At 34.7% G+C, this 13,615-nt stretch overlaps 2 protein-coding genes across 5 annotated transcripts in view; one reads left to right on the plus strand and one right to left on the minus strand.

Moving 5' to 3' along the window:
• LOC115209354 (general transcription factor IIH subunit 2) overlaps nucleotides 1–9,384 on the minus strand; it is a 28,338-nt gene extending 18,954 nt beyond the window's left edge. Inside the window, exons 1-5 of one of the 2 annotated variants that reach the window (XM_036501312.1) lie at nucleotides 9,273–9,340; nucleotides 7,598–7,653; nucleotides 6,752–6,830; nucleotides 5,596–5,710; nucleotides 1,559–1,645 (exon numbers count right to left, since the gene is read on the minus strand). In XM_036501312.1, the coding sequence (XP_036357205.1) occupies nucleotides 1,559–1,645; nucleotides 5,596–5,710; nucleotides 6,752–6,830; nucleotides 7,598–7,653; nucleotides 9,273–9,325 (390 nt within the window). In that variant the 5' untranslated portion in view covers nucleotides 9,326–9,340. Of the gene's footprint in view, nucleotides 1–1,558; nucleotides 1,646–5,595; nucleotides 5,711–6,751; nucleotides 6,831–7,597; nucleotides 7,654–9,272 lie in introns of both variants that reach the window. The other variant, XM_029777723.2, reaches the window with a different exon arrangement.
• A 286-nt stretch (nucleotides 9,385–9,670) lies between these two features.
• LOC115209186 (dynamin-like 120 kDa protein, mitochondrial) overlaps nucleotides 9,671–13,615 on the plus strand; it is a 66,785-nt gene continuing 62,840 nt past the window's right edge. For all 3 annotated transcript variants that reach the window (XM_029777428.2, XM_029777429.2, XM_029777430.2), the window contains exon 1: nucleotides 9,671–9,906. In XM_029777428.2, the coding sequence (XP_029633288.1) occupies nucleotides 9,878–9,906 (29 nt within the window). In that variant the 5' untranslated portion in view covers nucleotides 9,671–9,877. The remainder of the gene's footprint in view (nucleotides 9,907–13,615) is intronic.

Raw genomic sequence — 13,615 nt, forward strand, 5'->3', positions numbered from 1 at the left:
ACTTGAATCTAAAAAATTAATTAGTGTTTCAAAAGTACAAAACATGTAAGAGTGATTTTTTAGGTTAAGAGATTTAAATAGAAAGTTGGGCTTTGACAAAAGTATTCAGTCATTCATTCATAAAAGTTCAATATTACTGGAGTAGACAGTAAACAACTTGGTTGAGCTCAGATGAGGCCTCTAAGCCTCACAGCAGAAGCTGGCTCAATGCAGTGTCACCACTCGCGACTGACACTCAGCTTCATAATGACTGTCTATGCAATGGTAATACCCTGAGGCTTGGCCTCCAGTTAACAATAGACTTAAATCTTTTTGTTTCTATATTTTCATGGCTTTGTCTGAAGGAGGATCTATGCCCACAATCTTCACAAGTCCTCTGTGACTGATAAGATCAAAGCAGGTCATATTCAATTCGAACACCTTAGGTCAATGCCAGCAGGAACTGCATTGGTGGGGAGGGAAAATGGTAACACTGCTTTAGGAAGCAAGGACTGAGTAAATGATTAGTTCAGGGTGTTGGTGGTTGAAACAGATTGGCTGACAACAGGAGAGATGTTAGCTGATATTCAACCAATTAGTTTCAGGAGTAGTGGCAATATAGAAAGTAGGAGACATCTTTTTGACTCAACTGAAAGCAAGAAATATCTTTATATGTAACTTGAAAAAAACGTATGATGACTGTGTAAGAGTGCTGATATATCATTGGAAGATGGCCTATGAATGCATAAAATGAACACTGATGGAACAGGAATGAGTGAAGTATGACCTAGTGTAAGCATAAGTGTAAAGCGACCAAGGAAATAATTACTTATTAGGAATAAGAAATTCATGAGACATATCAGATTGTGTGACTGTGATTGCTTGAGCAGACCTGTTGCATGGAGTAACAATGTAGTCAATTAGAATTTTAAAACTGTAACCCAGGGACTAAGCAGATAAGATCAGTTAGGGTCAAATTTCAAAATATGATCAACATTCAAGTCACATCTATGATTTAAAAAAAAAAAGGTTTTTAAACATGTTTAAAGATTTGAAATATGAGAACATATTAACAAAAGGAGTTTCTAGAGAAATATCTAGAGCTGGCAGAAAAATTAGCACGTTGGGCGAAATGCTTAGTGGTATTTCATCTGCTGCTACATTCTGAGTTCAAATTCTGCCAAGGTCAACTTCGCCTTTCATCCTTTCAGGGTCAATAAATTAAGTACCAGTTATGCACTGGGGTCGATGCAATCGACTTAATCCCTTTGTCTGTCCTTGTTTATCCCCTCTATGTTTAGCCCCTTGTGGGCAATAAAGAAATAAGAAATATCTATGTTGAGCAGATTGAGTGACGCAGAAAATATCTTGCTGGCCTGAGCTCAAATGTTCTGTAGTAAAATGGTGACAGTAGTCTGAGAAGATTTAAAAACAAATAAGATAATTGAAGAAGTGGTATTCAAGTTTGGAAAAGTAAAAGAAATGGAATTAAAAACTTAATATAAACAGAGTTCATAACAATTTTAGCAGTTTAAATTTAGATTTTTAGTTTCGATTAAAGAATAATAATAAAACATACTTTGACAGTAGCTGCTAATCTGTTTGGTTTTAAATCAGGATCCACCATGGCTTCAGACATATCAATAATCAGAAACAAATGACGCATCTGCAAAAAAAAAAAAAAAAATTATCTTTTACTTTTTACTCACTTCAGTCATTAGACTGCGGTCATGCTGCGGAACTGCCCTGAAAAACTTTTACTTGAATATATCATCCCCAGTACTTGCTTCTTTCAGTTTCTGTCCACCAAATCTACTCACAGGACCAAAGTTTTGGTTGGCTGAAGACTATAGTAGAAGACACTTGTTCAAGGTGACATGCAATAGGACTGAACCCAGAACCATGCAGTTGGGAAGCAAGCTTCTTACCACACAGCCATGCCTGAAAAAATATTCTTTTAAAAACAGTTGTTTAATTTGAAAATGAGCATGTCACCAATGTGCTAATTTTCCAAAGAACGATCCTCTATATTGTCACCAGACATGCTAAAACTGAAGCCCAATCTCCTTCATACCACACACTGATATCTTTAAAAAAAAAAAAGGACACAGTGGATAATGTAATCCAAAATATACCCGTCATCATCCTCATCATTTTAATGTTCACCATTCACCCATTTTAGTTGTCTTTTAGTAGTCAGCAGAGATAAGCTGTACTTATCCTACAAATCATGTACACATAGCAACTAAGATATGCACTACACTGTGTCTATATAAAAAAAAAAAGACAGGATGGTCTTATCTAGAAGGTCTTTAATTGTAGGTCAGCTAGATCAGGTGTCAGGCTGACTTAAGGTTAAACATCAATCTTTCCAACATTAACACCTACATTATTAAAAGAAATCAGTAACTAAGAACAAAATGCATTTTTCTTCCACTGCTAAATCTTTAAAAATGTATTGTTTAATAAAACTTAAAAATTCAACACTTGCTACAGTAGGAATAATAATACTTCATTACTTAATAATCAGCAAGTTTATTTTGTTTTATGAAGATGCAATATAACCAGAAAGTTTTATTTCTTCCTCATTTTCTTTTCCATTCTGTTATTTGTAACAATAATTACCTATCAATTCTAATTTTGATTTCTAACACGGCCAGCAAGTTATTGGGAAGGGATGTAATCAGATCAACATGAACACTTAACACTTTATTTTATCTGCAGATGGATGAAAGGTGAACTTGAAGTTATTGGGATTTGAACTCAGAATGTAAAGAGCCATAGCTAAATATCATAGATACTTTGCCCAAAGCTCTAATGATTCTGCTAATCCACCATCCTACTAATATTGGTTTCAAATTTTGGCACAAGGCCAGTAAGTTTGGAAGAGGTGTAAGTCGATTACTTCGACCCTAGTGCTCAATTGGTACTTATTTTATCAACCTAGAAAGGATGAAAGACAAAATCGACCGTGGCAGAATTTGAACTCAGACTGTAAAGACAAATGAAATGCTGCTAAGCGTTTTACCAAGTGTGCTAATGATTCTGCCAGCTCATTACCTTGTTCAATTCTACAAATATTGAATTCTTATTAATTTGTAGAATATAAGTTAACCTTCAGAAGCACTGAAGTACTCTTCATTTAGCCTGTAAAGATATTGGAGCCGCCAATGTCAGCAGTTAGCTGAATATCTTACTTAAGAAGACAATATGAGGGAAGCTCTAACCAGCAAATCGCCCTCCACCATCTTGAAAAAGAGGAAAGCCATATTGGATATGTGCTTGAAAAAATATGGAATGGCTATGGTTGGAACGTCTTTCATTATAGGTTCACTGAATTAAGGCTTTGCGGTGCAGGAATAATGGTGACAAGTTGCTGTGATATTTAGGGAAAACTATTTTAAAGACTTTTGAAGTCAGTGTACAGCTCATCTATTTTATATTGGAATTTATCCTGCTAGGATTTAAATACAAACAACAACTGAAAAATGTAATCCCTTTCATATAATGTACTCAACATGTTAAGGTAAATGAAGACCTCAAGTTTAATCTGAAGGTGTATCAAAATAAATATTATACAACACCTGTACTATTCAGATTAATAATAATAATAATTCATTAAGTACTGAAGAATGATCTCCGGATGCTGAACCTTTCAGGCGAGATGACAAAGGACCAAGATGCCTGGTGCCTTGCTGTACTCAAGAAGACTTGTACTCCAAAGCAGAAGTGTTAAGACATGTTTCTCTGGTAGTGAAAAGCACTCATGATGGTGTCACATAAAAGTGCCTGTGTGGTGCCATGTAAAAGAACCTATACAGTGCCATGTGAAATGCACCCATGTAGTGTCACATAAAAGTGCCTGTGTGGTGCACATAAAAGCACTCAAGCAGTACAACGTAAAAGCGTCTGTGCAGTGCCACATAAAAGCACCCAGCACATTCTGTAAAGTGGTTGGACATCCAACCATACAAACAATGCCAAATCAGATTGGAGTTTGGTGTGGTTCCCCAGCTCTGGTCAAACCATCCAACCCATGCCAGCATGAACAACAGATGTTAAATGATGATGATGATGATGATGAATTTCTAATTTTAGGTTAATACCTCAGATTTAGAGCTGATTAAACGTAATGAGAATGGACATGATACTATAGTTAAGAAGTTGATTCCACAGTCATGCGATTCTGGGTTTTATCACACTACACAGCATCTTGGGTAAATGTCCACTACTAAAGCCTCTGGCTGATCTAAGCTTTGTAAATGAAACTGGAATAGACAGAACTCATGTGGAAGTCCACTGGAATACTTATACTCTTTTTAGGCGATGGATTTAGCAAATACTTGGACCAAATCTTCAGTCTGAGCACTTTTCTTCTTCCCATCAGTCTAGGAAACCCTGCAAAAAGGTCTTCCTTCTCAGACTTAATCTATAGAATTTATTTTTTAAAAAATTATACATTATACATAAGCACAGGTGTGGCTGTGAGGTAAGAAGTTTGCTTCCCAACCACATGGTCCTGGGTTCAGTTCCACTGTGTAAGTAGTAGGTTTCAAAAGAAAATAAGTACTGGAGTTGATTAGTGTGACTAAATTCCTCAAGGTGGTACCCTAGCATGGCTGCAGTCTAAATAAGTAGAAAATTAAAGATTTATCACCCCTGGAAGATGAATAATAAGATAATCCTCGTACAGTTTGAAATTAGATTGTAAAGTGTTATACTAAATACTGCAAATCTTTTAGTACACCATTTCATCCTTTCTGCTACCTAGCAAATAATTTCGAGCTAACCCTCACTAAAGTACTGATGGGTTGCTACGATTATTAAGACACACACAGTCATGTATTTAATATGGGTAATCACACAATTGCAGAATACTTAATAGTATATTAAAAAAAGAAATCAATATTAAGGTAATCAAAAATATTTCCAGATGAAAACAGAAAAAAAAAAAAAAAAATGGACCTACTGAAGGGAGATAACTGATGTAACTATTATTTTAGCTTCAGGTCAGCCCTGATGGAGCAGACGTCTGATCAAAGATGTTCCTGCTTTGACCATTCCATCATTTTATATATCCATGACCAAATTTTCCAATGTGTTCTTACTCTTCTTATGATGGTAGATATGAGCTGAGGAGATTTTACTATTTCTCTGATCGAATGATTATGTAGAGGCTTCAACGACTTGTAAAATATGTTAAATGTCTCGATTTGTAACATTCATATTAATAACCCTATTAACAACATCAGTGTCATACAATTCAGTTTAAAAGTTATCATACTGAGACCTAGTTTAAATAGCTTTGTATCATTTCAGCTGTTAAATTACTTATCTATAAGACTGAATCCATCAAATAATTAGTACAAAGTTATAGAGTACAGTCAATCTAAATTAAAATATTTGACTTATTTATCAACCCACAAAGGAATAAAAAACAAAGTCACCCTCAGTAAGATTTGAATACAGAATGTAAAGAGTTGTAACTAAATACTCCAAAGTATTTTTCCAGTTCTGTAGTGACTCTTCTAGGCCACTATCTAGAATTTATATCAATAAGTTATCAATAAACGAAAATTTATTTCAAATTATATTGAAAATTACAAGTTGACTTACCATACCAAGACGAACATTACTAATACGCTCCAATAAGCGCCGACGCTTCGTTTTCTGAGTAATCTCAGCAACACTAGCTTGTAGTGAACCTGCTTCATCTTCTTTTATAGCCTCCCTGTAAATTATAAAGTCTGTTTGTAACTTGGTTCATTAAATTAAAATTTTAGTTTCTTTATGAAATTATCATTTTCTATTTACTTCTAGTTTCCAAGAAATATTTTTGATGTAGGATATAACAGCCATCTTTCATACAGCAGAAGGTGGTCATAAAGCCATTTTTTTGACAAATCATAGTCTTTACTCAAGCACTACCTGGATCTGGTTAGTCCTACATTTAACAAAAGTTTCAAATTGTGGTACAAGGCCAGCAAGTCCATGGCTACATCAACCCCAGTGTTTAAGTGGTGCTTATTTTACAAAGTCAACCATGGCAGATTTGAGCTCAGAATGTGAAGATGGAAAAAATGCAACTAAGCCTTCAGTCTGACACGCTAACAATTCTGCCAGCTTGCTGCCTTAGTTTTACATTTAATGTAGATATCTAAAGATTGAAATATATTCCAGACTCAGCCATTTTGTCTACATGTTCAGAATCGTTTCATTCATTATCTGTTATTTGAAGTGTACTACTGGCACTTGTATTGCTCTTATTGAATGGAATCTATCAGATTGCTAATCAAATACTCAAAAACACTTTCATGCATATTCCTTAAACTGTCAAGTGAAGGCAGGAGCAGGCATACCATTTCACACATACTCTTTTGATTCATTTTGATACAATATCATTATTCAAAATATTTCATGTTTCTTGTTTTTTTGGCAAATTATTTAACTGCCTCTCTGCAAGTAAGATCAGCTTGTTGTTTAACTTTTGCATCTAACTTTTAGGCAAAGACTTTTGCTTATGAAAATTTTCCAAGCAAGCTGCCTATCAATTATAGTCTATCAGTTTCACTGCTGTGCTCTTATTTTACTTATGCTCTGTAAATAAAACTGACCAGTGGTTCCTTTCATTAATCATTAATATTGGAGATACAAGAACAAGATGTTTTTGAGGATCTTTTTAAAGAACTAGTTCCTCTATGAAATTTAGAATTAATACTTATCAAATATTATGGCTATTAGGCAATTTCATAACAAAAAACTCTGTACTAACCATGTACGTTCATATGCCGTTTCCCAACGGTAAAGGTTCTCGTCGTCATCAGCCATGTTGTGTAATTTTTCCCCACTACCTATAGAAATCAAATTGGAAGGATAAGCATAAACATATTCAAATGTACAATATACAAATTTAGCAAAGTGTTTCAATCAGTGGTAAGCTACCAAAATTTGAGCAAAATTACTTAGCAAGAAAAATTTTAATCATTAGTTTAAAAAGATTCTAGATTCAACAATAAAATATTTCTTCTTTAATATAAAATGAATATAGGGTAAATATGAAAATACAAGAAAACTGGTGATGAACTGTGTCAGGTAAAAATCAGTCAATACAATCTTTGGAAGATTAGTAAAGTTTATTTGCTATGAGGATTGTAATATAATAATATTTCTTTATTTTGGTCTTTCATCTGAAGAAAGGAACCAAGTCAAAATTGAAAAGTGAAGAGAGGAATTGTCATGGTATGAGATGAGGAGATAAGGAGGCCAAAAATTTGACCGGTATGTAAATATATCCCTCACACAATGGCAAAAAGATACAGATAAGGTAACAGGATGAAGTATTGTAGTGAGAAGGTGGGTAGGCAGGTAAATAAGCACAGTACATCAACACACTATCACCACCCTTGCTATTTCTAGTTTGATAAAAAAATTTTATTTTAAAATTCCCCACCCTGCCCCACCTCATGTATTTCTCAATTTCACTCCCCCAGCTCTTTAAATAACCTGTCAGCAACCTTACTTTTATTCGACTATCAGAGCTTTCTTCCCTAGGAAAATAAATACGACTCACACTATTCTTCAAAGGTAAACGATTATAAATTTCTTTTTAGTTGCTTACTTAGAGGAGAGTGCCAGGAAGAAATCACCTTCAGACTAAAGATCTGGCTTGAAAACCTACAATAAAGTGGTCATAGTTAAAGATATGGTTAGGTGTTGGTGTTAAACTTGGACATAAAGTTGTTATATTTAATTGGCAAAGATAAAGAAGTGAGTAGCTAAGTTTCAAGACTTTCATCAGCTAAGAAATTGTGTTCCCACACCAATTTATAGCAGGATTTGGGATCAGTACTACAATAAAACGTCAATTATATTATACTCTATTGCTTATAGCAATGAGCTATGCTCCTCTACATCATACTCAATTTATAACCAGGTGGAGTGGATCACTAAAAATTAGTTGGATGTAGATTATTATTAGCAATATTGCCAAATAAATGATTCAACAAGATGCTGCAAGTTTTTGTGCATACTGAAGATGTTGAAACAAAACTGCAACATTAATCCTTCAATTACGTCCCTCTCCACTCATTTATCCAACTCACAAGTGATGCGATTACATCCTGCTGCAGATGTTTGTTGTTTCAGGGCAAGATATTTAATTCCATTTCTCTTTAAATCACTAAGATTAATTTGTGAAGTCATGAACAAGAGAGGAAAAAAGGGAAAGAAAAGTCAGTGTTAATATATTAAATCTAGTGATGTATCAAAAATCTAATTATTTTCCACATTTTGGCAAATACGGGAGACAACTACCTGCTAGAGTCTAGTGCTATATTCAAGAGGAAACAATTGCTTCATATTTGTTAAATATTACAGAAACTGGAGTTGCCAATCAACTCTAGATCTTTGTTTATCTAAAAATCAAATTATATATTTCTAGTCATCAGGTTCTGCAAATTGATAAATAATGCACAGATGATATAATGATATGGCTGTTTACCAGCACCAAACTTTGAATGAAGAGTTTTTAACGAGCAGAGATTTTTTTTTGCAGAAACGAGAAAAAGTGTGTTGGAAAAGAGTAAAGTTAAGGAATCAAAGAAGAAAATGAAAAAAACAAAAACTGGGTAGAAGACTCGACATTTTCCAACTTCATTAATAACCTTTCTACAATTTTTTTCATTTCTTAGAGGGTTATGACACATGGAATGTATTTTATTTTACTAATTATTGTCTTTTGTTAACGCAATCACTTATTTCAAAATATTTTTCCTTCAGTTTACAAAGACTCTAACACGAAAGTTTTAAATAATCGAAGAAATCAGGGTTAAAGGTAGCTTTTTCTATGGACAAAACTAATTTTGTAAAGAGAGGAAATATTTCTGAATGATTTTTCGACGACAGATTAAAGGCATAATCATTCGTATCCGTGAAGGAATACAGAATAAAATCTGATTATATAGCCTGCATTAAATCTCTAGAGAAAATTAAAATTAGATCATATAGCTTGCGTTAGATCTCTGGAGAAATTACAGTAAACGACAACAGACGTATCATAAATTAAAAATAAATAAAACTTTTACAGTCATTTTCCAAGTTTTATCCTCGTAATGTTGTTTGCGTGAGTGGCATCTCAGTGTAATAGTTTTTGTTTTATCTCTTGTAATTTATAGTTATAAACTCGAAGATAATAATAATGTAAATTTTGAATAATGTATATTACCATTATTTCAGGGAGAAAATACAACAACAGTAAAAATGAAAATAAAGATCAGAAAATTTTAGTTAATTACTTCGTTATTATTGTCCTGGATGCATCTTTACTTCTCGTGCCGACAACCAGCATGGACTAATAGCATTATTCTTAGCCACATATACTTACTACTACAGGTGTAAGGTATACAGCGCTCGAGATTTATTTTTAAAAGCGCCAAAATAATTATTTAAATAACTGAAGGAAGTAAAAAATTTTCTACTGCAACAAAAACTTAGATCAAATCTATTTTAGAGTTTTACAATGTATTAGAATAATATAATCTAAATTACTCTGATAAAGGAATATATTATTGTTTTTGTTTAATTAAAACCCTAGTATAAAATTTAAACAAAACACTCTTACCATTCTTTTAATAATGGATACTGAGCTTTGAATTAGCTTACGAAGGGCAGTTTAAATTTAATCGGTATATGTATAGCTCTGTATGAATGCCGTTGTGGTGTTTCGGCCATGAGTACCGTCAGATAAAGTGTTTTCCAAAAGGGACGTCTGCTTCTATTCTATCTTCGACTGCTATGTCCCCTCTGTCATTGCTTTGGTTCTGATGCGATTACTTTTTGCTCGATAGTTGTTTTTTCTTGACTTTTTATTTGTTATCCATGATATAGTGCAAATTTTACAATGATGCATTTATTGCGAGGCCATTTCGGGTGAGTGTATTTATAGCTTTTTCTGTAAATCTCCGGTTTTTTAAAGAATAATCTTTAATTTTTATATAATCTCAAATCTGCATTGCTTAGCTGGTAACTTATAAAACACTACTTTCCATATAATGCATTTAAATCTGTAAGGTTTGTAAGTACGTTATTTTTATATCAACCTTTAATGTCTTTGGAAAGGTCAAACGCTTTCTTCGAAAAGGAAAGCATACAGAATGTACTTTCAAAATCCATTCTAATTCAGATTATTTTATTCATTCTTGACTATTATTATTCTTTAATGTAAAAGAGGGGGATTTAATCTCATTAACTGTTATAATCCATTTGCTTGTCACTCGAACAATTATGAAGTATATTATGTATCTCTGACCGTGACTCCTAAGATTTACCCAATGCTATCTATATTTAGCCTAAACGAATTAAACTTAAATTTATTTATTGACTTTGTAGGTTTTTTTTTTTTTTTTTTTTTTGCACATTAGTGAAGTGTATGATATGAATTTACATTTCATTCAACACAATTACAACTCATCGCATGGTAACTCTGAAATCTGGATTTTTCGTATCTGCAGCAGACATACTTTCAGTGTAACATACATTTACTTCATTCAGTCTTTTTATTTAATTAAAAGAAAACGTAATATGCGTGTGTATTTGTCTTAAACGTTGTCAGCTGTTCTGAGATATGAAATAGACAATGATTTATCATATGGTCCAAAAGTTCTCTTCTGCTCTTAGATATGAAATAGACAACACTAATTTATATCACATTGACTCCGGAACTGTTTGATGGTCATATCTTCCTCAAACAATTACGAATTTAAGACTCGGATAATATGTTGCAGAATTTTCTAATTCTTGTTATCTTCAATGATTGCGAATTAGTGGGGCTAAGTGTAATTCCTGGTTACTGATATTTATTGTTATGTCATTTTTTCTCCGTATGATTTCAAATGATTTTCTTTCTCCACGTTAGGAGAGATATACTGACTACACCCCAATTTCAGATAAGCAAAATATCTAGTCATAAAAATTGAGACGTTTCAGATATTTGAATTTTTCCTCCCTTTTTCATATCTACATTCTTAATCATTTTTAAGAATGCCTTAGCTCATTTGAAAAGATTAATACATTTTCACTTTTGGCATTAGCAATCTACATTGATTTTTAAAAATTTTTATCTATTTATTTTTTGCATGCTTCATGCTGTTCTGTAGTATTTTATTCGAAGTAATCAAATTTCTCTTTGATTACTTCAAATTAATTTTTACTCCTTGCTCCAAACTGGTTTGGGTTAACAAATAGGTTTCGTTTCTAATCAAGTTTGTGACATCCATTCTAAGTAGATATCTATTTTTTATTTATTTTGTGGTTTATCTGAGAATACGATGCTGTCCTTGTTCGATGGATGTCAATATACTAAAAAATGTTTTATAAGTTAATCGGAGGATCAGCTGTCTCCATTTTACTTAACAGGTTCATTGAGGCTAGTGAGATTGAAACAGTGGATGTTCTGCTTCAATATCTGTATATCGACGCCTGGGTGGGGCAGGAGTTCCAGAGGATTGAACTTCTCGATGGCAGGAAGGCTTGGGAAAAATGTTTAGTATGGGATGTAGATGAGAGAGAGACAGTGTATGATGTTACGAGTGAAGTTAGATTGGTTTGGGTCGAGAAAATATGCTGCTAGGTAATACAGAGGACCATTATAGAAATGCAGGAGGTAGATGGAAGAAGTGATGCATCTGTGAGCTGGTGATTAAAATGTGTTGGTTATTGACTCTGACAATTAATCAAGTGGTCTTCATTAGGATCGGCCTTGGAATCTTATGTGCATAGCACAATGCTGTCCAAAAGCAATTACTTTCAGGATATAGGTTAGTAGTTGGATGAAACACATGGACTGATAAGATTTTTGATCAGCCAAAATGCAGAATGAACGTCAAAAAACTCTTTATGAGACAGAGTTAGTGAACTGTTGAGTCAGTGTTTGGGAGACTGAAATATTTAGCAGTGATGAGGGGAAATAAAACTGGTGGACTTAAGTAGTTTATAAGCAGCGATTGCAGGAAAGTAAAGACAAATGAAGAATACCACTCAGGAGTAGGAATGTGGTTGAGGAGTATTGACATTTTCTTGGATTTAGTCCCAAATGCTTGCATGTGTAATGTTACCAATAAATAATAACTTAAGAAGATTTCTAATTTGTATACTGTTAGTATTGGCTCAAGAATGAATCTAAAAGTCTCGAGGGCAAGGGTGTATTGGTATGATTTGAGAAAATTTTCTAGTGGATATGTACTGCAAGAAACTGGAGAAAGATTGAATGTTATAGTTTAGTTGCTTATAGCATCAGAGAATTTTCTCTTTTTAAATAGGGGTATTATATTAAATACCTGCAAAGATAGGGCCCAGTTGGAATTATACTTGTTTACAGAACCCTTTCATTTCGGGTGAGGCAGAATATTTAAATGATATTCTTTGAGGTAAATACTAACATAGCTACAGTTAAGGATGAATTTTAAAAAATGATATACTGCACAGCAGCATCTTGTTTCCTCTTCAATGTCATATGTTAAGCATTTCATTTGCAGATCAAAACTTGCAGCTTGTAACGGCTGGTCAGCAGAATTGTTAACGCTACTTCCCTTCCTGAAGAGGATTGTCCTGCAAGAGCCTGTGCTGGTGCCATATAAAAGCACAGCTGCTATCAACCATGCTGGTGCCATGTAAAAAGCACCCAGCATTCTCTGTAAAGTTGTTGGTGTTAGGAAAGGAATCCAACCTTAGAAACCAAACCAAATCAGACTGGAACCTAGTGCAGTTCTGCTTTCCAGCTCTGGTCAAACTGTCCAAATCCATGCCAGCATGGAAAACAGATGAATGATGGTGATGATGACTGTAGGATGTATTTTTTAATGTACAGCTGCACTACAGCATCCATGTAAACTGTTTTTAAGAGGCTGGAGTATGGGCTTTGATATTGATTTCTTAAGTTAGGAGAAAGTTTCTGTTACTCATTTAGTTGCAAAGTCAGAAATAACATATTTTCTGCCATTAGTGAGTAGTTGATCTATTAGAGGCCTGATCAATTTACCGATTCTACTCTTTAGAGGAGCCGAAGATATTAGGCCTGTGGAAGAGGTAGACCCAGGAAAACCTGGGTCGAGGTGGTGAAGCACGACCTTCGAACTCTAGATCTCACCAAGGAAATGACCAGAGACCTATGGAAGTATGCTGTGCGTGAGAAGACCCGGCAAGACCAGTGAGAACAATCAAAATCAAATCATATATCAGAAAGCAGGGGTTAAGTGACCCATCCGTTCGTGTCCGCTGTCAGCCTCGTCTGGCACCCGTGCCGGTGATATGTAAAAGCACCATTCGCTCATGGCCGTTTGCCAGCTCTGCCTGGCCCCGTGTCGGTGGCACGTAAAAGCACCATCCGTTCGTGTTCGTTGCCAGCCTCGCCTGGCCCCGTGCCGGTGACACGTAAAAGCACCGTCCGTTCGTGGCCGTTTGCCAGCTCTGTCTGGCCCCGTGTCGGTGGCACGTAAAAGCACCATCCGTCCGTGTCCGTTGCCAGCCTCGGCTGGCCCCCGTGCCGGTGACACGTAAAAGCACCGTCCGCTCGTGGCCATTTGCCAGCTCTGTCTGGCAAACATGTCGGTGGCACGTAAAAGCACCATCCGTTCGCATCCGT

This window comes from Octopus sinensis, linkage group LG3 (genome assembly GCF_006345805.1).
Source record: "Octopus sinensis linkage group LG3, ASM634580v1, whole genome shotgun sequence".
Lineage (NCBI taxonomy): Eukaryota > Metazoa > Mollusca > Cephalopoda > Octopoda > Octopodidae > Octopus > Octopus sinensis.